The sequence below is a fragment of the Hypanus sabinus genome, chromosome 25, assembly GCF_030144855.1.
Source record: "Hypanus sabinus isolate sHypSab1 chromosome 25, sHypSab1.hap1, whole genome shotgun sequence".
Classification (NCBI taxonomy): Eukaryota; Metazoa; Chordata; class Chondrichthyes; order Myliobatiformes; family Dasyatidae; genus Hypanus; species Hypanus sabinus.
The window spans coordinates 47201212-47228050 of record NC_082730.1 but is presented as its reverse complement, the minus strand read 5'-3'; the positions used below and the strand labels follow the sequence as shown (position 1 = coordinate 47228050).

The window sequence follows — 26839 nt, the reverse complement described above, 5'->3', positions numbered from 1 at the left end:
TACATTAAATGAGCGGACTACTACTTCACTAAGGTAGGCAGGTTAGGTTGTTGAATGACAGGAAAGAGGTGAAAGGACAGGTGTCGTGGGAAGGACAGATGGGTATTGGTGGAGATGGAAAATTGAACCATGAAGTCAGAGGAGAGAGCCTTTCAGAATGCTGGAAGAAGAGATGATGTGTCTGTTACCAGTACCAGCTTGGTGAAAATTAAATCATGATGCATTCAATGTGGAAGATAAAGGTTGGAGTGTGTGGGTGGGACAGTATCCTTGCTGTTGTTAAGAGGAGTGTTAAGAACAGAAGTTTGAGGCATGGAACAGATGCAGACAGAAGCCCTGTTGATTACAGCTGAGTTTCACTAATGAATTTCTTCCCCACCCTGGTTCCGAGAAAGTGATTAACCAGAAACAGTAACTATTTTCCTCTAATCCACAAATGCTGCCTATCCTGAAACTGTCCAGCAGGATGTTTATTTCAGACTTCTGGCATCATAATTTGAGTTTCCAGTGTTACATTCCTTTTTTTTAACTTTTAACAACCAGTACTACAGCTCTTGTAGGCCGGCAACTTGCTGTTATTGGAGATGACATCAATCGAAGATATGACCTGGAGTTCAACAATTTGTTGTCAAGACTGCCACTGAATGCACAAAATGCCTATGACTACTTCTGCAAAATAGCTGATGGGTAAGCTTCGATTGTGAAATCAAACTCTGCTTAACATAGAGCATGCGGTAGTTTGTATATGAATGTGCCTTTACATTTTAAACACAGTTTACTAATACATTTAATCTGATACATTTTATAGTTTTAACTAAATAATTTGATGATATTTGGTTCTACTCAAAACACAAGAGTCATCATTTGTGCTCAGCATGACAAACAAAATGACAATGTTACTGAATGCCCTTTTTATGGTAAAACAAGTTTTAATTTGAAGATGTCGCTATTCAGCAAGTTGTGAAATGGTTTTTGTTCCTGGAAAGTGTTAGATTGTTTTGTAGCCAATGTATGAAATGTAAATTTTTGCTTGAACTAGGATATGATTGAGTTAAAGCAGGTCAGAGGAATGAAATGATGCCTAAGTTGCAATTGTTACAAGAATATAAATCGTGAATCAAAGTGACCCAGCAAAGCCACATCCCCTGGAACCCACTTGCAATTATTCTATCACACAGCCACTTGAATGAGATGTTCAAAGTATATTTTATTATTAAAGTACACCATATGCAAACCTGAAATTCATTTTATTCTGGGCATATTATTTTTAAGGTATACAATATTCCATTTTGCATTTGTACCTGGAATTTTCCACCTATGATGGATGCTTTTTTGCTTGTGGTGATGTTGTGACGGAAATAACTGGTTCTTTGAGTCACAACAGTAGATGCCTGGACACATACAGTTTTAATAATAAGGAATTTATTATTAAAGGGGAAGTCGGGTCAACACAAGCAACTACAATACACAGGGAGCAGTGTGGGGACAGGGTACGGTTACACAAACAAAGAACAAGGGAAAAGCACTACAACAGCTATCCCCTTTGACCTTGGATAGCTGCGGCTCCCTTACCAGGACAAACAATAGACCTTCCCAAACATAAATCAATGCACTTACCTTCAATGAGGTGGTCTGTAAGAGAGGCTGATCCAGGGACAAGTCTCACCTTGTATAGCATGGGGCTGGGGGAGATAATCCAATTAAGGTGACCAATAATTTAGGTGTGCATTGATTAGTTAGGAGGGACCAAATGTTGATTGGCATGTGGTGTGTTCTCTGACCAGCCAGGTGGCGGTGCATCTGTCACGTGACCGGTATCTCTGGATACACTCCACCCCTCGGAAGACGAACCACATCGCCAACACACATAAGACGGTGAAACAAAATCGCATATACCAGGAATAACCAATTTTGAGCAGCTAAGTAAATGCAGAGACACTCTTAATCAGCTGGCATGCACAACATAGTATATGACTGGAGTTGCACCATTGTCCTGTAGTGGGAGACGGGGGTGGAGGGGTGGGGGTAGGTGTAGGAGGAAACTCATTCCCGTCTGGTTAAATGCAGGGTATGTATACAGGACAAATCAGATTTGCCCGGAATGGCAACCCAGCGGGAGTCCCCTGGACCGCGTGTGACAATTTCTCCCTTTCTGGGGAGGCTCTGCGGCTGTCGGATCCATACTCTGCCCGAGTCCTCGGTCTCGGGGGGTTCGGTGGTTTCCCGGTTGGGAGATGGGGAATGTGCCAGGTGGCGGGCCAGTGGGGCTCCCCCTTGGCTAGTGGGCCGTGTGTTTAACTGGTCGACGGCCTGCTGAAGGTCACTTAGCCACCCCTGCAGTGTGCGAGAGGGTGTCAGAGTGCGGATTTTTTCCTTGAGCAGGCCGTTCATTCTTTCAATTAAGCCCGAGGCCTGGGGGTGGTGGGGTATATGGAACAGCCACGAGATCCCCGCCTCAGCCGCCCAGGTCTGGGCTTTGGTCCCAGCAAAGTGTGAGCCCTGATCGGATTGTACCTCCCATGGGACCCCATAGAGAGAGGAGGGGTGCTGTAATCCTCTGATGGTGCCGTTCTGATCGGCCCTCTCACAGGGCCCCGCCAGCAGGACACCCGAGTATGTGTCCACCATCGGGAGGACATACTGCTTCTTATTCTGTCGCGGGAGCGGTCCAATATAGTCAACTTGCCATACCTGACCTGCTCCCGTGTCGCGACGAATGTGGCCCGGTGGCCCTATCGGCCAGTCCCGTGGCTTGACTTGCTGGCAGATGGGGCAGTTATCTACAGAGGTTTTACATTGATCGAGTGTCAAGGCGACACCGAATTGTTCAGCCCAGCATTTGCGGTGTGCCCACACAGCTAGTGCACTGGGGTCTGTGTCAGGGGTGGCAGATGATATTTGGGCAGCCTGGTCCACAGAAGCGTTAAACGTTGCCTCTTCATTATCTTTCCGGGTATGGGCATCCACATGGTGGTCAGAAATTTTTCTGTGGGTAGCCTGGTCCCAAATGAAACGCCAGTGGTGCTGTCCCCAGAGGGGACGTCCGTGTATTTCCCACCCCATGTGTTGAAACCGGGCCATCCACACTGCAATGCCCTTAGCTACTGCCCAGGAGTCAGTATAGATGAGGACTGGTCCGGTAGTGTTTTGGAGGGGGAGGGCTACTGCTGCCAGCTCGGCAAGTTGACTGGAACCCCCCTCTCCCTCGGTGGTTAAAATTCTACCCCAGGCGGGATGAAGTGTTGCCGCTTTCCAAAATTGTTTACCCCCTTTCCAGCGGCTGGAGCCGTCTGTGAACCAGTTTGCTGTCGGGGTCGAGGTAATCGAAGGGTTGACCCCAACATGCTGGGGAGGGTTGTACCTCGGGGATGTCCGGGGCAGGGTCCTGGGTCTGGGGGAAAGCCATGACTTGTTCATGGAAGCGGCTGACCCCTTCAGGACTGGGCTCAGCCCGGTCCGCAATGTACCACTTCCACTTGACAATGGAGGACTTCTGGGCACGGCCTTCCTTGTGGGTGGAATCAGGGGACTTGACCCATCGCATTATGGGGAGATGGGGGCGAAGGACGACAGGGTCGGTGCCTGTTTGGTGTTCTGTGGCGAGGAGCGCCAGGTAGCAGGCGCTCGAAGGGGCTGTAGCGCACTGCGGCTTCAGGTAGGGACTTAGTCCAGAAACCGACGGGGACTCTGCGCCCTGGGGTCTTCTGCCAGAGGCCCCACTTGGCGACCGTCTCGCTCGCTTGCTGAGACTTGTAACTCAAAAGGCAGACCCGCCTGGCGGGAAGAAAGTGGCATGGCTTGAACCACCGCTAATTTCACCATATCAAAGGCAGCCTGTTCCGCTGGCCCCCAAAGAAACGTGGATTTTTTCCTGGAGATCCTATAGAGCGGCGAGAGAAGCATGGTCAAGTGGGCTATATGCTGCCACCAATAGCCCAGGAGCCCCACGAATCTCTGTGTGTCAGTTTTATTCGAGGGGACGGCAAAATTTAAAATTTTATTTTTGGCGGCATTGGGTATGCTTCTGTGCCCGGAGTTCCATTGTACTCCAAGGAAAATGACACCCTGCCTGGCGCCCTGTATTTTTCCCATATTAATGGCCCAGCCCCGCCCCCTGAGGGATTCGATTAGCATGTGAAGGGCCTTTGACACAATGGTCTCAGAAGGACCTTCTGTGGTCTATATAATGGGCAATCGAAATCTCTGGTGGGAATTGGATTTTGTGTAAATTGCGGAAGACAAGGCCATGGCAGATAGTGGGGCTGTGAATGTAGCCTTGGGGCAGGTGATTAAATGTGTATTGTCTGCTATCCCAAGTAAAGGCAAACTGGTCTTGGCTATCTGAGTGCAGGGGAATCGAGAAAAATGCATTCGCTAAATCAACAACAGCGTACCAGGGTTTATGGGGACGGCCTGTGATGTCTTCAATAAGGGTGACATTGTCAGATACAGCGGCGGCAGTGGGGGTCGAGGGAGGTGCAGCCTTGTTCAATTGCCTATAATCAACGGTCATCCGCCAGGAGCCGTTCCTCTTACGGACGGGCCAAATGGGGCTATTGAAAGGTGAGGCAGCGGTTCTAATAATTCCCTCCCGTATCAGGGCTTGAATGGAGCCTGCGATTTCTTGCCCCCCCCCCCCCCCCCCCCCCATCCCGGCACTCTGTACTGACTGTTACAGATGATCTTGGAGGGAGGGGGAATAACAACTGGCTCCCACTTCCGACGACAATAGTGGCTCGCGCAATGCCGAAGGTGAACTCGACCCTGTTTGTTTCAAGTGATTGTCCCTTTAAAACATTGATCCCGAGGTTACATTCTGGGGAGGAGGCAATAAGGACTTGTACACGTCTGGGGGAATGGTTGCCTATGGCTAGGCGAAGGATGACCTCCCTAGCTGGTAACAGGGAGCCCCCCAATCCCTCTATCTGCATGTCTGTACCCCTCCATAAGGCAGGATTGCCTGGGATAATCAATCGTGTGCTGGGCGCCTGTGTCGCCAAGCGCCATCCACCTCTGAGTGTTTCCCTTTCCCCAATGTACTGTGACGGGTATATGTGGCCTCAGGTCCACCTCTGTGTGTTTCCCTTTCCCCAGTGTACTGTGATGGGTATATGTGGCCTCAGGTCCCCCGGGCGGGAAAGGGTGAGAGAGCAAATGTGCCAGGGGCCCTGGCCTTCATCCTATGGTTGGGGGGAAGAGGGCTGCCATGCCGGGGGTGAGGCACTTTGCTGGTGGAGGTGGGACATTTCCTGCCTGACGAGCTGTCTGAGTTCTGCTTCGAGGGCCTTCGAGACAGTTTCAGGCAGGGAATGCGCGGAGGGTGGCTCGGTGCGGGTAGTCTTTTTGTAAGTAGTCTTCCCCCTGCAATGCTCCTTCCACAGGGCATATAGGTTGGGGGTGGGGATGCAATCTATCTGGTTACAATCCACCCCTGCACGCAGCAGGTCCATGTACAGCTGCCTGCGTGTATATCTGAGAGGGATAGTGTCTAGGGCCCTTGTCTCGGTCTTCCGGACCTGTGTAGGTGCCCCTCTCTGCATATATTCTAATCCCTCCAGGAGGGTGATGGCATCCCGTACGGTCCTACGGCTGGCTGGTGCCATGAGGGGCAGGATTACCGACTTCAGATCGGGGCGTGTGGTAGTGACCAAGTATCCCGCTAGGGCACCAGACACTCGTGTGTTTTCAAGGAAGTTACGGTCGCAGGCACCTTGATAGATGCCACTGACCAGTGCCCATTCCCTGATAACCCAGGTGCCCTCACTGACCGTACCCCATTGCGGGCACCCGTGTAGATCCCACTCCAGAAGTGTGGGATAGCGAGCTCGTATCGCGATCACTACCCGATCCCACAGGGTTGTGCCGTCGCAGATTTCTGCTTGTGGCGCCCACAGCGCATTGTTTATGCTCTGCTGGTCAGAGAGGCTTCCCAGGGCACTTGCCTCCTGATGGGAGAGGCTGAGGTTGATTCCCCCTCGTTGCACAACCGGAGCAGCCAGGCGGCGAGATGCTCGCCTGGTCATTGGCGATAGCGATCCGCCAACTGGGTCAGCTCCTTGGGGGAGAAGTCCCGGGTCTCCGTGGTCTCGGAGTGACTAGGGGAAGGTCCGGCCGTCTCCCCCTCATTCCCTTCCTCCCTGCGGTGAACCTGGGACCCTGTGGTGATGGGTCGGACATGTTGGAGCTCGGGTGAGAAGGGGGAAGGGTGGTTGTGGGACCTTGGTTCCTTAGGCACCCCCTCGTTGTCACTATCCAGCCAGATGTCCCCATCCCCCAGCCATGCGTCCAGCTTGTCGCCACATTGGACTAAGGCTCGAATCTTTAATGGGTCCGGCTGCCAGCCCTGGCTTGCTGAAGTTTTATGAGGTGACAGGCAGGTTCAGTTCCCCTAACTTCAAGGTCACTGGCTCGGACCTGGGCAGCCTGTGCTGCTTCCTTCAGCGTGCAACAACGCTGACTGAGGTCTTCAATTTCCCTGTCCTTCTGACCACACAAGTGCTGCAGGTGATCAGCAAGTCTAACCTGGCGTCTCAGCAGGGACGCAAACAACCAGAAGGCACCTCTTTGACTCCCCTTGGCTTTGGGGAACCCTGATTCCTTCAGGAGGGAGACCACATGATGGCCCAGCTTCTCTCCACGGGGCTATAACTGCTCAGACCAGTCCACTGGTTTTCCCTGGTCTGCCAGCATGCTGGCCAGTTTCTCAAATCCCTCCCTTTCATCAGCCCACCTGGGGATCTTATCCTGGGAGCCTGTACTGGCTTTCTTCCCCTTATTCCAGAACATTATTCCCTGTGCTTGTGTACAGCCAAAAGCTATGAGATCCTGCTCTGCAGCGCCAAATGTTGTGACGGAAATAACTGGTTCTTTGAGTCACAACAGTAGATGCCTGGACACACACAGTTTTAATAATAAGGAATTTATTATTAAAGGGGAAGACGGGTCAACACAAGCAACTACAATACACAGGGAGCAGTGTGGGGACAGGGTACGGTAACACAAACAAAGAACAAGGGAAAAGCACTACAACAGCTATCGCCTTTGACCTTGGATAGCTGCGGCTCCCTTACCAGGACAAACGATAGACCTTCCCAAACATAAATCAATGCACTTACCTTCAATGAGGTGGTCTGTAAGAGAGGCTGATCCAGGGACAAGTCTCACCTTGTATAGCATGGGGCTGGGGGAGATAATCCAATTAAGGTGACCAATAATTTAGGTGTGCATTGATTAGTTGGGAGGGACCAAATGTTGATTGGCATGTGGTGTGTCCTCCGACCAGCCAGGCGGCAGTGCATCTGTCACGTGGCCGGTATCTCTGGATACAGGTGATCAGGAGGGAAGAAGAGTTCTCAGGAGGGATGACATGATCGTTGGTGACTGTAGAGGACCACTCTAGTTCTGCAGAATCTGGAACAGTAGGGATACAAGAACAGCTGGGCTGTGGGCACTTGGTTAGTAGGATCCTTCTTGCGTTTCCTCTCTTTTCAAAATTCTTGGTTGCTCCATGGATCAGGGTTTTCCAGCGGTCTGTCACAAGCCAGCTGCTGCCATTCGTTGACCTTGATATTTGCCTGAGAGAGCTGCTGCTTAACTTGGCCTTTGTATCTCTTGCACGGAGCACCACAATCTATCTTGCCCTGAGAGGACTGCTTTTGGTAACCTGGAGTTGTCCATGCGGGACGCGTGGCCTGACCAGCCGAGCTGCTTGAGCAGCATAGTGGCTTTAGTACTTGGAAGTTGAGCCTTCTCCAGGACCTCAATATTGGAGACATGATCCTGCCATGGTGGAGCGGAGTCAAAACTGATGAAAGTGACCAAGCAATTGGATTTGCTTGCGGTATAGGACCCAGGTTTCGGAACCTTGTAGCAGAGTTGAAACAATGGCAGCCCTGTTCAGATGGATTTCTGTGGACAGATGCAGCTTGTGGTTCTTCCACACCTGTTTCTGCAGGCACCTGAAGGCACTGCTGGCTCTGGCGAGTTGATTGTCACCATCCCTTACTATCATAACAAAGTTGGAGATGATGCTGCCAAGGTCGGTGAACTGCTCAACCATACTGTGAGGGTGGTTATCAGTGGTTATCTGAGGTGGGTTGTAAATCCCATGAGGGGACTTCTGATGGAAGATCATTGTTTTCTTCAGACTGACCATTAACCTGAAAGTACTTGCAGCCTTGTTGAACTGAGTGACTGCAGCCTGTAACCTGTCCTCTGTGTGCATGAGGAAAGCACAGTTGTTCACATATAGTAGTTCGAGAATGGGCTCCAGCATGGTTTTTGTTCGGGTGAGAAGGTGGTGGAGTTGAAGATATTTCATTCTGTGCGGAACCAAGTGTAGATGCTCTCCCATAGCAACATGCTGGAAAGGATGACAAAGGGTGTTGGTGTCAAAACACAGCCTTGTTTCTTGCTGGTGCTGAGGGGAAATGAGTCAGACAATTCGCCATTGTGTTTAACCTGACTGCTTTGGTCCTTCGTGGAGCTGCAAAAGGATGGTGAGGTATTTTGGGGGGCATTTGAGCTTCGACAGAATCTTCCTGAGATCATCGTAGCTGACTGTGTCAATCTCTTTGTCTGTACAGTCCTACGTTCTGTTCACAATACTTCTGTACCTGGCGCTGCATGAAGATCCTGTCAGATGTGCCTCTGTTCGCTCTGAATCCACACTAACTCTGTGAGGTTGGCTTCTGCAAAGGTAGAGATGATTCTGGCAAGGGTCTTCCCGGCAGTGCAACAACTCTGTAGTTTGAGCAATCGATTTCTCCCCTTTAATCTTGTACAGCTTTGTGTAGGTCATTTGGGACTGGATCTTTCACCTAACAGTGCATCTCTTTGACAACAGAGTCTCCTTGCAGTGTGGGAGCATAGACATTTACATGGCAACAAATTGATTGTCTTGCAATGGGAGTTGCAGGGACGAGTCAACCGGAGTGTCTGACTGGTAGGCTATGAAACTTATTGACGATGCTGTTTTTGATCATGAAGCCTACCCCTGAGAGGCTGTTCTTGTTGCTGCTTCTGCCTGACCAGAAGAAAATGTAGCCTGAACAATTCTCTTATCAAGGGTCCTAGATCTGGTAAATATACTTTGCCTATAACAGCAGTATCAATGGCCAGCTAAGCTAGTTCTTGTGCCACAAGTGCTGAGTGTCTTTGGGAGCATTTACCTCCTGCATTGTGTATACATTCCAGCATACAATTTTGAGGTGTGTTTCTTTCCTAGGTCCATCTTCATTTAGAGCAAGCAGTGTCATACCTGAAGAGGGCTGCCGAATACTGTTGTTGCCTCAGGTCAACAGACAGATGACCCATGGGTCTGAGCCGCCTATATGCAAAGTTGAGACAGCGTCTTCCAATGTCATACAGCACCTGTCGTTTCGCCCCCTTCTCCATTGCTGTAGGACTTTTCTTCTTGCCACATTGCGCAGGCTTATAGTGAGGATCAGTTTCCACTCTTTAGGCCAGGACACATTCCACAGCAAGCTGCAACAACTGTGGCAACCATAAGGCTGCCAGCCAAGGCTGGAGCCCAGCCTGCCCATTCAGTTACTTGGTCATGCCATGATGTAGCAAACTCAGTAAGAACAGGGATGCCACTTGAAGGTGTTACTATGGGCATTTTAGTGCAGGAGAAGACCATATGTGAGCGACCTCTGCATAGCAAACCAAACAGTGGTCCTGCGGTGATCACAACACCTGGAAACAAGATGCTGTGGGAGACGCTTCATCTTCCTTAAGTGAGCAGGACATCCAGCCCTGGACTCACTTGTCTTCGGCCCCTCCAGAAATATGTGGAAGAACCAGTTGCGTCTGTCCACAAAAATACAGGTGTACATGTCTGCTGTCATCACAACACTGGTATACGGCTCTGAAGCCTGTGTCTTGTACCGCAAGCAAATCTGGTTGCTCAAGTGCTTCCATCAGCGATGCCTCCACTCCATCATGGGTATCAGTCGATAGGATCATATCCCCAGCAAAAAGAATTTTTAAAAAATGCATATTGTGAAATTCAAAAGATCTCTGTGGCATCTTCAACCTGAAATATTATCTCCTTTCCACAAACCCTTCCAAGAGAAATAGATGGAACAATTCTGGATATTTACTTGCAACGTACACAAAATGCTGGAGGAACTCAGCATCTATGGGGGAGGGGGGGAGTGCAGTTGACGTTTCGAGCCGAGACTGAGTCCTGCTGAAGGATCTTGGTCCGAAACATTGACTGTATTTTTTTTCCCTAAATGCTGCCTGGCCTACTGCTGAGTTCCTCCAGCATTTTGTGTGTGTGTGTGTTGCTTGGCTTTCCAGCATCTGCAGGTTTTCTCTTGTTTGTGACTGGATTATTTCCTTATTTATTATTCTGTTATCCTAGGAATAATTTTACCAATTTTTCATAGTTATTCTCCCGTCGATGTCATTTCCCCCTAATATCGGTTCTGAGACTTCCTATTCACAAATATTTTGGATGCCATTCATATAGTTTGGACTAATTGGGTCTAACAAGTTAAATATTTGAAATAGGTTCCTAGACTGAATTGATTTTAACATGCATAGTTCAAGTTTGTGACTGAACAGTACAGTATGGAAACATGCCCTTTTGCCCACCAAATCTGCACTGACCATGATTCTGATCTATACTAATCACTACCTGCATATATCTGTCTGTTCCCTGCCCTCTGCTATCATACCTGTTTCTACCAGCTTATACCTTGCTGTACAAATCTCCTTGAACTTTCTCCGTCTCACCATATACCTATGCTCTCTGGTATTTGGCACTTCCACCTGGGGAAGATATTTATCTATCTTCCAGTAAGATGGTGGTGCATTCGATTGCAGTGGCTTCTAAAGGTGGTGTTTTCCTTTTTTAATGTATTTTTACGAGCTCAAGACCCTGCTGAATGTTAAGACCTTAAAGTACTGCAGGTCTACCCCATCAGCGAGTTGCTTATTGGTAGAGAAACAGAAGGAGCTGGACTTAGTGCAGATTATGCTGCTGCCTGTGTCAGAGGCATTGGTGCGTGAAGGAAGTGTGCAGTCTGACAGCGAGTGGTCTTGGTTGATCTTGTGATCGCAAAACTGTGTTGGACATTGTTAATATGGAGCGCTAGAGGTCCAACTCATTGATTTATTGGTGGACGGTGGAGCAGTGGCATGGCCTCTGATGAAGCGAAGACTGGAGCTCAAGTCACAGTGTCAACGGATTACAGGAGCGAGGCGACACAGTCGGTGCATCTTCAAAGTTGAAGTTGGTGACTTAGCAGAAGACAGGCCATATTGTGTTGGACTGCAATTTGTGCAACATTCATGGACTCAAGGTCTTGGGCTATATTTTTGTGTGATTGTTTTTACTGATGTGCTTTGTGCTGGGTGTGACTGCTAATTCTGTGTTTTGCTCCTAGGCTCCAGAGTAATGCTGTTTGGTTTGGCTGTATTTGTATATGGTTGAATGACATTTAAACTTGAACTATGAACAATGTACCTATGATCTCCATATAGCTCTAGCTGTTGATCAGTTGTATTGATGTTGTATTTTCATTCAACATAATTAAATGAATTATATTGCTGATATTCTAGGCTCTAGGTCCTTGGCTAATTTTATAATGTAATGCTGTTGCAGTTTCCCTATAATGTACAAAAATATATTATATTCTCCCTTTGTGTGTTGTCTATAAAATGTAGTTGCATTCATCTGTATGGTACTTCCTGAACAGTAACTTCAAATTTTGCACAAAATAGTAAGTAGATCTTCTCTCCAGACAGATTCGTTGGAATGGGGGTAAGATATTTAAATACCCAGTGAAAAGATAACCTCTTTGGAAATTATGGTGTCAGCTGCTGTTGTGTATTCCAATCTAACTTGCTATTAAATTTTCTGGATTTCTCATTCACTTTCAACATTGTTAAAGTATGAATTGTTGAAGTTGCATTGTGATAGCTCATGTCTAACTGTTTTTCCTATCCTTTATTTCTGCCTTCCTTTGGATGATGGACTATAGGCTCTTTTCTATAGCTTGATTAGTACTGCTTTGCAACAGTAAGGGCAAGTAAATTCATTCTCATTTTGTCTTGTATTCTTTTAACTTGCATTAACTTGGCAATCTGCAAGTCAATGAGATTCTGCAAACAGAATTGGTAATATTAACACATCTTTTCTGTTAACTGAAAGTTGAAATAGCTAGAGAGTCATGAATAAGCAAACACTAACTGTTAAGTAATTTCTGTACAGCCTGATTAAAAGTAATTGGAAGAATATTTAAAATGAAAACCTGCAGATGCAGGAGTTCTGAAATAAAAACAGAAAATGTTAGTACACTCAGCAGAGAGATCATCTGTGGGTCAGGATAGGGGTGTGTGAGGGAGGGGTGACTAGGTTAAAGGGAATATCTATAGTGAGGCTACAGCTGCCAAGGTGATCCCAGTGTTTACTGAAACATTTAATTATAGAATTAGGACATTTAAAGACTTGAGTATATGATTTTATCATTCACACTCCGTAAGACCATTATCATGGAATCAACCATTAAGGAAAAACTAGCTGATAATGATCAGTTAGCAAGTTCCGCAAGAAAATTTCACTAATAATACTGGAAGTTATGAAGGATGAAGTTGATGTCTCGCAATGGAATTTAACTTTGGGTGTTAATGGTTGCTGCTGCTGTGAAGAACTGTGGGAATCCTATTGTGATATTGAGTGACAATCACTTAAATGAAACTGCTTGTTTAAAGATGGAATACTGGAATTGAAAACAAATTGATTTTAAACTAGTAAAACTAGTAAATTTTATTTAACTATGAATTGGATTGACTAGATTTCATGACCATGGTCAAGTATTATCCAAGTTTGTTTACTTATTTACAATTGACAATCTTATGTAATAGCTATTTATATAAACAGCAATATTGAAGTGATCAACATGGGTAACATGATTATGCCTTCTGTGTTAGAAGCACTATATACAACAGTTTCTGTTAACTCAAACTGTTTACTGTTTGTTTGTAATACTGTTTTTGTGCATTCTTCTTTGCAGGCTTTTTGAAAGTGGTATAAATTGGGGCCGTGTAATTGCTTTATTGGGCTTTGGCTATCGCATGGCCATTTATGTCTTCCAGAATGGTATGAAGGGATTCATCAGTCAAATTGCAAAATTCATTGCGAAGTTTCTTTTGAAAAATAGAATTGCACAATGGATTGCAATGCAAGGAGGCTGGGTAAGTGCAAGGAACTATATTGCCTGTTTCCAACTGTTGACTTGTTGCTTGTTAAGGAATTACTTGGCTTGTTTTACTTTAAGCAGTTTTTGTTTTCTTACCACTCTACCTTTCTCCTGAAGTATAGTTTTAGGATTTCAGTAACTGTCCAAAAGGTTCACTGTATGAGAATCAGAAGACACTCTGAATTGTTCAGTCCAGATCAGGTGGGGTCTGCAGATCCCTTGCTTAATGGTGTTGGTGCATGGCATAAAAAAAGGTTGGGAGCCCCTGGTCTCAGTTTATCTGATGCCTTTTTTCTTTCAGTTTCTAACTGCTTCTTAGCTGCTTTTAAACCCAGGAATGTAGAAGCCACATATAGACCATCTTTTGAGAAGTAACTGAGCACTAAAGGGTTGATCTTGAAAAAAAGCATTATTATTAAATAAATTGAGTTGGCTGTTGAGAAAATAGTGACTTTTTTGGATGTCTACATATTTGCCGATATTAAGGAAAGTCACATGCTAGGCTTGTCATCTGAGTTCAAGTTTCAAGGATAGTCTAATGAGATGTAAGTATTTTGGGGAAAATTGATTATTTAGTCTAATGATTAATCTGTGTTAAAGTTTGATTACTTTTTTTTAATGTGTCTCCCTCATAAGTATACTTATGTGAAATTATGTAACTAATGTTTTTCATGCATTGTACAATTTCTCAATAGCATTCTTATAATTCAGCTGAAAAAATCTTGATTTATTTGAAAAATTTAATATTTAAATGATTTAATGCAGAACTGGTTATTTCCCCTTCTCCCCCCTCTCTCACCATGTGATAATAGACAGATTCATAGAAACATAGAAAACCTACAGCACAATACAGGCCCTTCAGCCCACAAAGTTGTGATGAACATGTCCCTACCTTAGAAATTACTAGGTTTACCGATAGCCCTCTATTTTTCTAAGCTCCATGTACCTATCTAAAAGCCTCTTAAAAGACCCTATCGTATCTGCCTCCACCACTGTTGCTGGCAGCCCATTCCACGCACTCACCACTCTCTGAGTAAAACAACTTACCCCTGACATCTCCTCTGTACCTGCTCCCCAGTACCTTAAACCTGTGTCGTCTTGTGGCAACCATTTCAGCCCTGGGAAGAAGCTTGTACACCTCTTGTACACCTCTATCAGATCATCTCTCATCCTCCTTCACTCCAAGGAGAAAAGGCCGAGTTAACTCAACCTATTCTCATAAGGCATTCTCCCCAATCCAGGTGGCATCCTTGTAAATCTCCTCTGCACCCTTTCGATGGCTTCCAAATCCTTCCTGTAGTGAGGCGACCAGAACTGAGCACAGTACTCCAAGTGGGGTCTGACCAGGGTCCTATATAGCTGCAACATTACCTCTCGGCTCCTAAATACAGTTCTCCAATTGATGAAGGCCAAAGCACCGTACGCCTTCTTAACCACAGAGTCAACCTGTGCAGCTGCTTGAAGCATCCTATGGACTCGGATCCCAAGATCCCTCTGATCCTCCACACTGCAGAGAGTCTTACTATTATTACTAAATTCTGCCATCATATTTGACCTACCAAAATGAACCACTTCACACTTACCTGGGTTGAACTCCGTCTGCCACTTCTCAGGCCAGTTTTGCATCCTATCAATGTCCCTCTGTAACCTCTGACAGCCTTCCACACTATCCACAACACCTCCAACCTTTGTGTCATCAGCAAACTTACTAACCCATCCCTCCACTTCCTCATCCAGGTCATTTATAAAAAAAATCACAAAGAGTAAGGGTCCCAGAACAGATCCCTGAGGTACTCCACTGGTAACCGACCTCCATGCAGAATATGATCCGTTTACAACCACTCTTTGCCTTCTGTGGGCAAGCAAGTTCTGGAACCACAAAGCAATGTCCCCTTGGATCCCATGCCTCCTTTCTTTCTCAATAAGCCTTGCATGGGATATTTTGCTGAAATCCATATACACTACATCTACTGCTCTTCCTTCATCGATGTGTTTAGTCACATCCTCAGGCTCATAAGGCACGACCTGCCCTTTACAAAGCCATGCTGACTATTCCTAATCATATTATATCTCTCCAAATGTTCATAAATCCTGCCTCTCAGAATCTTCTCCATCAATTTGCATCACTGAGGTAAGACTCACTGGTCTAAAATTTCCTGGGCTATCTCTACTCCCTTTCTTGAATAAAGGAACAACATCCGCAACCCTGCAATCTTCCTCTCCTGTCCCCATTGATGATGCAAAGGTCATCACCAGAGGCTCAGCAATCTCCTCCCTCGCCTCCCACAGGTGAGTCTGAGGAACATTTCATCCAGTCCCGGCGTTTTATCCAATTTCTCTGCCTTTTGGTAACCAAGCCCCTGGTATTTTTTTGGGAACAGAGCCAAATTGAGCCTTTGTCATAGTCACAGAAAATTACAGCACAGAAACAGCTAGTCCGTGCCGAACTATTTAAACTGAATACTCCGATCGACCTGCACCAGGACCCATAGCCCTGTGTACCCCTACCACCCACTTACCTATCCAAACTTCTCTTAAACGTTGAAATCAAGCTGGCATGCACCACTTGTGCTGGCAGCTCATTCCACTCTCACAACCCTCAGTGAAGAAGTTCCCCTTGTACTTTTCACCTTTCCCCCTTAACCCATGACCTCTAGTTGATGTGCCACCCAATCGCAGTGGATGAAGCCTACTTGCATTTATCATATTTATCCTATCTATGCCCCTCATAATTTTGTATACCTCCATTAAATCTTCTTGCAGTCTTGTACATTCCAAGGAATAAATAACGTTTTTTTTTCCAATTACTTGGGTTTCTTTTTAGTTCATGAAGCTGAACTTTAGCAATGCTGTTGTAGAATTTTGTGAATAAGATATGGGAGAGCTGTTTTGTGTGCTTAACAGAAGCTGCAGTCCTTAAAACCCAAAAGCAGTCACATTACACTGATGTTAGACTCCATTTCTTAAAGTAAACACAACAACTCAATGATGGTGTTTTGTGAATTATGTAGAAGACTATTACAAGCAATGTGTCATCTGTCAATCATTGTATTACTCTACACTATAAATGTAAATTATCAAATGTAACTTGTATACAATATGCGGTTTACCTTAGTGATATTTGGTGCAGGTTGATACAAAGGAAATGTTTCCTCTTTCAGAACTGCTTTCTTGAAATGACATTAAAATATTTGTTTATTGTAAAGTGTTTGATGCCTTCTTTCTTTTTCTCCATAGGTGGCGGCTTTAGAGTTAGATAATATCTATGTCAAGTGGATGTTTAGAATTCTGGCTGTGGTTCTGCTTGGTGTTTTCGTGGTTCACAAGTTTCACAAATCTTAATGCATGGAACTTTGCTGGAGCAGGCCTCTAGCCTTAGACTGGAAAACTTATTTTTAGATGCAATTCACAGCTACAAAATTGTGAAGACTTGCCACTGATTATGTATGAAATGTTTAACCGGAAATTCCCAGCTGTGATTTATTAGATAGTCAATTTCAACAATAATTGTTTTATTTTTTAAATGAAGTTGTACCAGTTCTCAGGTGGACCACTTAAGTGTAATCCATTTCTAAAACATGAGTTCAGTTCTCCTTTCTGTCAGCACAGAACTATTGAATACTGTACTGGCAACTAGTTTCCATCTGTTTGTACCTGCAAAAACAGCATTTGTAGCCTGATTATTGAGGCGTGGAGTGTTTGATATGTTTAACAAAAGTTGAGGGTATCCTGTTGTATCGAGGCAGTCTAATTTTTAGCAAAGCAATTTGTTCTTTGCATTAAGACCTGGATATCTTCTCTAGGCTTTCAGAGCTTTTGCATGGTAACCGCTAATTATTGTAACACATGTGGGAAACAATGTAGCTTATAGAGCAGGGGTGGCCACCCTTTTATATTCCATGTGTCAATCTTTTCACGCATGAGTTCAGATGCGCCTTACAACTCTTGTACCCCCATTCAATTCTTGTAAAATAAATGTTAATATAGACATATTTAGTATACTTACATGATATATTGATTTAATATAAAAACAACATAAATGTTACTAAATGAGATTTTTAACAAATATATTTTATCTTTTGATTTCTTCCTTTTTCTTAATCACATATTCTTTCCGTAACTCAGACCCAAGCTTCAGTTTTCCTTCTATTTCATTCTGATGTTGTGTTTTATAGTGTCTATTAAGATCATGTCTTCTATTATGTGAGAAAGTGTTTTCACAAACAATGCACAACGGTTTTCCTAACAGATCTGCTATAAATAAGAACTCATTTTCCCACTGTTCATTGCACCACTTCTAATCATCCAGTGCGCCATAGGTTGGCCATCCCTGATATAGAGCAAATTAAAGTTTATTTTAAAATGGCTAGGCAAGTACTTGTGACAAAACTGAGTGCATGTTCATTCAAACTGTGGTTATAACCGCCTGAGGTCTTTGTCTACAATTCATGAATCGACTTTAATCTAGTTTGGAATTGAGTAATAATCTGAATTTAGATACCAATTAGTTATGTTGTTGAGTCCAATTGGTATCTCAAAGTATCCTAAGGTTTTTCTGTGTAAATTTGGCCTGAAGATAAATGATGGTAAATTTATAAGTTATTTAAAAAACTTTAAGTTCAGTGTACTTATTTATGTTCGAGATTATTTGAAGACCAACATAACAATGTGTAACACCCTGGTTCACTTTTTCATATTTGTATAACTCCTTTAATAGTGTGCAGTGTGCTATCTGTTATTTCTTGGCACGGTGTTGTAACAGGGTAGCAAATTGCACAGCATCCACACAAACCGGAGTTTGCAGTGGCAGAGCTGTCTCAATCTCACGGGTTTGTCGTAACGGGAGTGTGTATTCTCTAGATTTGCGCAGCCAAGGAAACCAGCTAGGTTTCAAGTACAAAAGGAAAAACATTTGGGCTTATCCACATTCACTAGTTTGTTTCTTGTTGCTGCTGCTCAATTAACTCCTTGTCTTCTGTCACTAACTTAAGCACATTTCTGCATGGTGGGAAGTTTTTCGAGAAATTGTTTAGTATTATGGAAATTGAAATGGGGACAATTTGTGCACATATTCAATGTTAGTGATGTTACGTACCCCGTAACTGGGTGTCTTACCAGCAAAGATAGAAGTATCCATTGGAGTCTGGTACTATTTTCGAAACAGTGTTTATTTGTAAAATATACAAATCAATATCAACAATGCAGATATACAGATAATACGCGTTAGCAATACTAAACCTAAAAGTGTGAGAATAATAATAATAAACAAGCTCTATCGATGTCTAGGGGATAATGAATTGTCATATGTGAATATAAAGTTCAGTTCAGTTCATACAGGCTGAGGTAATTGTTGGTCGATGTGTTGTAATTATTGGGGAGAGAGAGAGAGAGATCAAACAGTGACAGCCAGTCAAACCTTCCTTTACAATCTTGATCCGTCAATGTGTTGTTGTGGCCATTCAGGTATGACCCCTCTGTCCTTTAGCTAGACCGTTCTTCTATGGTGGACTCGTCACCCAGGCAAGGGTGGACACACACTCAAGCCCCCACCGGCCTCGCTATAAACACTGTGAGTTAAAATTGACCGATCCTTCGTTATGTGGATAAGCCCCATCCTTTCTCGTGGGTTCCAACACTTAAGCAGTGCTCACTAGTGTGTCTCTTGGTGCATCTCCTGGTGTGTCTGAGGGGTGTCTCCCCAGACCTCACTTTTATCCCTACTCACGGGGTTTCAGGTGTCAATCAGTTTTGAATGGCTTAGACCATCAAACCAGCCCACTCTGGCTGTCCACTGAGGAATTTTAATGAACAGAATAGTACCAAGTAAACAATCTTTCTCCGAAGCCATAAGTCTTACAGGAGTCATAATGTGGTGGAACAACAAGTCCCTTCCTCCCTGTGTTATCTCGCCCTTGTCTGAAGCAAATGTTCCAGTCTCAGTTCCATCTCCTTCTCTCTCATTAGCAGCCTGGCAACAGTAACGGTTTGTAATTCTTCCAGGGGAAGGGGACATAGGCAACCTTGCACCCTTCTGCCCATCAGATCTGTTCATCCTTCATAACACCCCCATCCTTCTAGGAATTTTCACCATAGGGGAAAATTAACTAGTACAGCGTTTTACAGGATTACAGAGTTTAGCAAAAAAAAATACAGAAGTATTCTTAACTATAAAGCAATCCAGATATACCTTCACTTAGCATCTAGATAAACAGTCACTGATTACATTGTCACTTCCTTTAATATGGTGTATCTTAATATCTTGTATATTAATAAATTCCTGTAGCATCAGACTCCAATTTAATAACTACCTATTTTATTCCTTTTCGTCAGCAAAGACAAACTAAAGGGTTGTGATCTTAGCTTAAAGGTATATTACAAAATGTGAACTAATACATGTGTGATTATACTGTGGTACATTACTGAAGTTTGTGCAAATACTAATCTCTATTTTACTTTTAAACTTAACAGTCAATCTTCCATGGTGTTTTCTTTATTATTTACATGCTTTGTCAAAATCCCTCAAACCCAGATCCTGTGGCATTTGTCAACCTTTGCCCCTTTTCCATTTAACTCTCCCATGGTTGGCTTGCTCACCAGTGTAGAATAGGCTTTCACATACTCCTTTCATAGGAGTTATCACCAATGTTTTCCAAACTTAGCCCATTTTCTGAACTTGCACACAATTCTTTATTTATCAGCAAGTCATTAATTCTATCTTCAGGACCCTTCATTCTATTAGTTTTCAGTTTAACATCTGCAAGTGATCCCTCTTTGTCAAAACAACACTTGTGATTCTGTCCCTCCAAATCACATCCTTGAATAACATCAGCAAGTTGTTTACCTTTAAATTCCAAAACAAACTCTAGTTGATTCACAGACAACTTGTTAACAAGCCATTGTTCCTTCAACCTGGTTACTGCTTCCAAAACCAATTCAGACTTTAAATTTTCTTTTTTCAATTTAGGAACAACACCTTTCCCTTCTCCTTCAAGAATATTCACATCACCACCTCTCATCTCCTCACTAACTTTTAACCCACCTTCTAACACAAACAACTGAGAATTCTCACTCTCCACTGGTAACAAGATTAACCCTTTCTTCACTGAACCAAGTCCATCTGACCCAAAAGGACTGCATTCCTTTTCAACTAAATCAGATACTTCAGACTTTTCCTGAGTTTCATTACTAGGTTCAGTATCCTGTGCATCCACATCTTGAACACACTCAAACGGGACATCTATCTCTTCCCAGGCTTTCAATACTAGTCCCTTTTTCAAATTCTAAGTTCCCCTGATCCTCCCAGTTACTCTCTGGGCGACTCCCATCCGGAGTAAACTCAACCCTGTGGGTTAAAACAACTTCATCTGCTAACCCAGCAGACTCCTTCAAGGTAATGGCATCCTTTTCATCTAGGACTGCCCTTATATCATTATTGGGAACACATTTAAAATTTTCAACTTCAAACCGCTCTGTCAGGCCAGACAGATCATCCATGTCCAACCCTGGACCTTCTAACTGCTTTATCTGCTTCTTATCTTTACTCCGTGCCTCCATAAATTCCTTCCTGGCTAAGGGTAGGTCTACCTCCTCTCCTTTACTCTCTCTCACCTCCCTATTCTCCGCTTCACCATCCCCTAACCCCTCTTGGTACAGGGTCGGTAAAAATGTCTCAGCCAAATCAACATTGGACTCATTTAAACTGTCCTCTTTCTCAGCCGCCTTTCTCGACATGCTGCGAGTGATTACGCATGCGGAATAGATCTTAGAATCCAGGGGTGTGTCCTCAGCACTCACAGGCTTGCTTGTTAATTTCACTGCTGAACACACGTCACCACCTGCTAAATCATTACCAAGAAGGACGTCTCTCGGTAATTCTGACTGCACCCCTACTTCGACTGGTCCAGATACCAGCTCACATTTAAAAATGATCCCATGCAAAGGCACAGCTTCTGTCCCTTTTCCTGTACCTCTTAAAACTACCTCTTCAGTCTCAGGATCAAAATCTAGCACCTTACTTGGGATCAATGACTGATCAGCCCCAGTATCTCTCCAGATTCTCACTGGAACTGGGGTCTGTCCTTCTTTCACAGACACCGTCCCTTCTGAAATAAATTTCTCACGCCCCTTTTGTACTCTATCTACCTTTGCCTTCCTCATCGATTTGCTGATCCACTCAATACACCCTGTAGGGACTGCTGTTTTCCCTTTTCCTGTCTCCTTCTTCAGAGCAAAGCACTTAGATGCAATATGACCAACCTTTCCACAATTATAGCAGATCAAGCCAGGAACCTTCCTGCCAGCCTGCTTTTCCTCCTCCTCCTCCTCACCTTTTCTCCTAGTTTATTCTCTACCTTAGCCGGTGGACTTTCGTAACCGTCCCTACTGCCTTTCAGGTAACTCTTATTTGAGGAAAACTTTGTCTTGTGGGTTAAGGGCATATTCATCTGCGAACCTAGCAAATTCCGATATAGACTTAATCGGCTTCTCGTTCAGATACATCCGGATATTATCCGAAACACAACCTTTAAATTCCTCAGTCAGAATTAACTCTCTGAAATGATGGAAATCCTCCTCCACCTTTTCTGCAGCACACCAACGATCCAAGAGCACACCCTTCTCATAGGCAAACTCTGCATATGTCTGATTCCACAGTTCTTTCAAATCTCTGAACTGTTGTCTATATGCCTCAGGTACCAACTCGTAGGCCCGAAGGATATCCTCTTTTACTTCCTCATAATCCGCAGACTCGTCCATGGACAATGCCGCATATGCCCGTTGAGCCTTACTTTTTAATGCACTTTGTAACAACGCCACCCACTGATTTCTGGGCCACTTCTGATTCACTGCCACATTTTCAAAATGCAAGAAGTAACTATCAACATCTGTCTCCTCGAATGGAGGTACTAACCTAAACTCCCTACTAACATTAAACTTCTCCTTTCTTGAGCCTTCCTCTCAGTCTTTTCCCTGTTGCTTTACCCTCTCTATTTCCAGCTCATGTTGCCTCTCTTTCTCCCTTTCCTTCATCTGCCTTTCAGCTTTCTTTTCTTCCTCCTCTGCTTCCAACCTTAATTTTTCCAACTCTAACTGAACCACCCCAGCAACTGGTTTCTTTTCAGGGATAAGTTCCAATACCCCCAAGGTGAACATATCCTCGGATATATAATACTGGGCTATGGCCCTCTGTATCTCCCACTTTTTCATTGACGACTTCACCTCTGTGAGATTTAAACCTTTTGCAATATTCACCAAGTCCGTCTTATTGGCACTCTCTAGCGCCATCAAAGTCAGGTTTTGTATAAATTCGTCTACATCCATCTTTGCTCGTTTCCCGTCTGGTTACCCACACAACCAGAACAAATAATGGACTTATAGCCCAATTCACTGGCCCCCCCCCCCCCACCAATTTGGTATCAAATCTCGAGACGAGGCCCCAATTTGTTACGTACCCCGTAACTGAGTGTCTTACCATCAAAGATAGAAGTATCCGTTGGAGTCTAGTACTATTTTCAAAACAGTGTTTATTAGTAAAAATATACAAATAAATATCAACAATACAAATATACAGATAATACATGTTAGCAATACTAAACCTAAAAGTGTGGGTATAATAATAAACAAGCTCTATCGATGTCTAGGGGATAATGAATTGTCATATGTGAATATAAAGTTCAGTTCAGTTCATACAGGCTGAGGTAATTGTTGGTTGATGTGTTGTAATTATTGGAGAGAGAGAGAGAGAGATCAAACAGTGACAGCCAGTCAAAGCTTCCTTTACAATCTTGATCCGTCAATGTGTTGTTGTGGCCATTCAGGTATGACCCCTCTGTCCTTTAGCTAGACCGTTCTTCTATGGTGGACTCGTCACCCAGGCAAGGGTGGACACACACACAAGCCCCCACCGGCCTCGCTATAAACACTGTGAGTTAAAATTGACCGATCCTTCGTTATGTGGATAAGCCCCATCCTTTCTCGTGGGTTCCAACACTTAAGCAGTGCTCACTAGCGTGTCTCTTGGTGCGTCTCCTGGTGTGTCTGAGGGGTGTCTCCCCAGACCTCACTTCTATCCCTACTCACGGGGTCTCAGGTGTCAATCAAAGTTTTGAATGGCTTAGACCATCAAACCAGCCCACTCTGGCTGTCCACTGAGGAATTTTAATGAACAGAATGGTACCAAGTAAACAATCTTTCTCCGAAGCCATAAGTCTTACAGGAGTCATAATGTGGTGGAACAACAAGTCTCTTCCTCCCTGTGTTATCTCGCCCTTGTCTGAAGCAAATGTTCTAGTCTCAGTTCCATCTCCTTCTCTCTCATTAGCAGCCTGGCAACAGTAACGGTTTGTAATTCTCCCAGGGGAGGGGGACATGGGCAGCCTTGCACCCTTCTGCCCATCAGATCTGTTCATCCTTCGTAACAGTGAAATTATCAGTTAGTGAACAGGTAAGAGCAAAGAAGCTGAGTGGGGAGAGAGGTGGCCATTTTGAAGTTGGAAGCAGGAGAGGGCTAAAGTTATAATGAAAAAATCTGACTTTTTTTTACTTGAAGCTCAAAGGGGAAAATGAATTCTGTGAATACAGTAGTTAGGGTATATTTTCATACCAATGCAAGTGCATTAAATATCTAATTTTGTAACTTAGTGGTACATGCAGTTTTCAGGTGCATGTCCTTACCTCGGGTACTGTGATAAAGAAATTTGCTAATACTGTCCAAACCAGAGGAACCCAATCAAAGAAAACAGTTGGACAACAACTGTAATTGATACATAGCCACTTTATTGTGTTTTGAGTTTATTTTCAAAATGGGGCTAGTTTGCCTCTTGTGCAATGACTGAGGGATTTTTGGTGCTGATTTTGCTATTGAAGTAACTTGCTTACAAAGCTCAAAATTTTAAAGTTGAGTTTTTTGCAGATTTTGAATGACTACTGAGGGGGTATATTTCCTTTCCCAAACATTATTATTCTTAACATTTCCTTGGCTGGAAATTGCTGTTTTCCTTCAGTGATTTGAATTCTGTAAACAAAATGTCTGTCTGTGAAGTAGTAAATTGTGGAAAGGATGTGTGACAGGTATGATGGCAGCTGACAGATTTGTGAGCTGCTGCCATAGGTTTTGCCATTATCCTTTGGAGGTTGATGAATTGCTTAATTAAGGTCTGTCAGAGGAAATATTATATGAATCTGACACTTTGTATTTTTTTTCTCATATTTTGTACACTTTCAGTGGTGAATTGAGTAGTCTGAGAGTCTGATATGGAGCAACTTGCTCAGCTTCATAGCTGTTCTTGCCCAGGGAGTTTTCTGTAAAACTGTTGTGCTCATGGTCAGTCAGTGAATATTTGTTTTCAGACTTCACCTGTAGAAGATGGGAAGGAGGCTAATCAAATAGTTTGTGCTCTTTGTGCTGGCTAATTCGGATGCATTTCCTGGTATGTACCAGAGGTGTCTGTGCTAAATTAGGTAGTCTTCCAATGGTTGTACATGATCTTAAATTTGTAAACATTTTTTAACCTATAATATGAAATCTTTGAATTTCAGTGAACATGGATCTTCAATTTTATATTTGTTGAGCATTGAATTCTTTGAAAGCTCATTAAAATGTTAACTAAGTTGTTAAATTAGTGCATTTTCAGGGGGTGTGGCTTTGACTACCTTAAAAAGAATTGAAGCCCAATAAGATGGACATGAAATGAAAAAATAATGAAAGGATAATACAAAAGGAATTTGTGATAGATTAATATTTGACTTCTCATGCATAAGACATGTGTTGAAGCATCAGGTTTATGCTGTGCATGTGATGAGTTCTCAGTTCTCTACCAGAGCAATCACAATACCTGTAAGTTTGGATGTCAACATTGTTTAGCTGCAGGTGACAGCTATATGCAATATCAGTTTTATCCACAAACGGTGGTGCATAAGACAAATCAAATCTCATTTGAGGATCTGGTAGAACACCAAGCATTACTGAAACCAAGCTCAGTGCATAGAGAATATTGTACAACTCTTTCAGACTGTTCAAAGTTCATACAGTGAGCCAAAGGTTCTTGTGGAGTAAATACCTAATATTTTAGAAGATGAAATTGCCAGTGAGCTAAATTGCAGCAAAACCTTTTAGAACTGGTTTCTCCAGTTCCTTTCATACTGAGTTTTTTGTTTGTTTTCTGTTTATCAAAGGCCAATTTCAAATCCAGCTATATTCCAGTATAAGAAAAATGTAAACCCAGAGTAAATTGTAAATGCATTTGAGTTTAGTACAGAGTTATGTGCGGTCCTTCACACTTTAAAAGTAGTGGTGTTAAATATTTTTTCAGGAAACTTCCAAAATAATAATATATTTCATCAATTTTAGTACAGCAGAATTTGACCTTGCAAACATAACAGCATTAACTCTTCTTGGGTTTGTGTGATTTTTTTTTTACCCTCTGTTTTTTGAACTCATTTCACCACTCTTTACCAGCAAACATTAATTTCCTTTTGTAGGTATGTTTCTTTGTAAGCACTTCTCGCTAGCAATAAATATGGACTGAAAATTTGCTTCAAGTTTCTAGCTTCTGGCAAACAAAACATGCAAAGATCCAAACAAGTATTGTTTTGATTGTGTCTGCACATTCCACAGTGAGTCAATTTAAATAAGTGAATTTTTCCAAGTTTATGCTTGTGCAGCATAAATGATACTTGTGAACCACTGGGGAAATAAAGTGCAAATGTATCTTCCATCTGGGGGGGAGAAAAAGGATTAATTAATCAGATTTCAGCTGTGATCTTGTGGATAGCTAAGAAATGGCTACTTACTAAAAGTGAAGCTGCTGCATTTTGGTTCTTGACTCTAATTGCAGTCAAGTTCTTCCGAACGATTATCAAAGATTATTACAATTTCACACATTCACTATTTGCCTGTTGATCCTGAGCCCTAATTATGATGTTGATGTAAATCATAGGTCACAATGGCAATCATATCCTTTTATTCTGCAGACGTGTAAGTTTGTTACAGAAAGCATTAGTTGATTTGGTGAATGTATCTGCCATTAATTTTGCTAATGTTAAAATGGTATTATGGTGTGTCTGTTTAAGCATTATGTGAAAGTGTTCTTAAGATTTTATATTTTACATTTTCTCTCATGAGAACAAATGTGTACTGATTGTCTTATTCTTTCTCTTGTTGGGAACTTTTTGGAGAATTACCAATTTGAAATGGCTAAAATGTTTAAGTGCAAAGAACGCTGTATACTTGATGTTGAATCAAATGCAGTTGAAATCAAATTTGTATCAGTTGTGCTGTTCTGTTTACTGTTGCTGGAAATAAATGAGTTGTGTTTGTATAGTGAAATAAAGCCATGTCTTTACAAACAAATATTGTTTGCAAATTTAAATAAAACCTATAATAATCAGTTCTTGAAGACATGCTTAATTTGATGCTTAGATACACTAAACAGATTCTATCTTCACTAACTTCACCAGGAGTTTCATGAAGTACATGAGAAATAGGAGCAATGTCAAATTGCCATTGGAGTCTGCTTCAACATTGAAGATGATCATGGCCAATCTGATCTTGATTTCCCTTTCATTTCTTGGTCTACTCCTGTAGCTCCAAAAAGCTCCATCACAGCCTTAAGAATTTGACAATTTGT

General features: G+C 43.3%; 1 protein-coding gene across 4 annotated transcripts in view; it reads left to right on the top strand.

Annotated features, from left to right (window-relative positions):
* LOC132381214 (bcl-2 homologous antagonist/killer-like) overlaps positions 1 to 26599 on the top strand; it is a 106982-nt gene extending 80383 nt beyond the window's left edge. For all 4 annotated transcript variants that reach the window (XM_059950538.1, XM_059950541.1, XM_059950542.1 and 1 more), the window contains 3 exons: positions 544 to 687; positions 13029 to 13209; positions 16452 to 26599. In XM_059950538.1, coding sequence (XP_059806521.1) covers positions 544 to 687; positions 13029 to 13209; positions 16452 to 16556 — 430 coding nt within the window. In that variant the 3' untranslated portion in view covers positions 16557 to 26599. The remainder of the gene's footprint in view (positions 1 to 543; positions 688 to 13028; positions 13210 to 16451) is intronic.
* Positions 26600 to 26839: the final 240 nt, after the last annotated feature.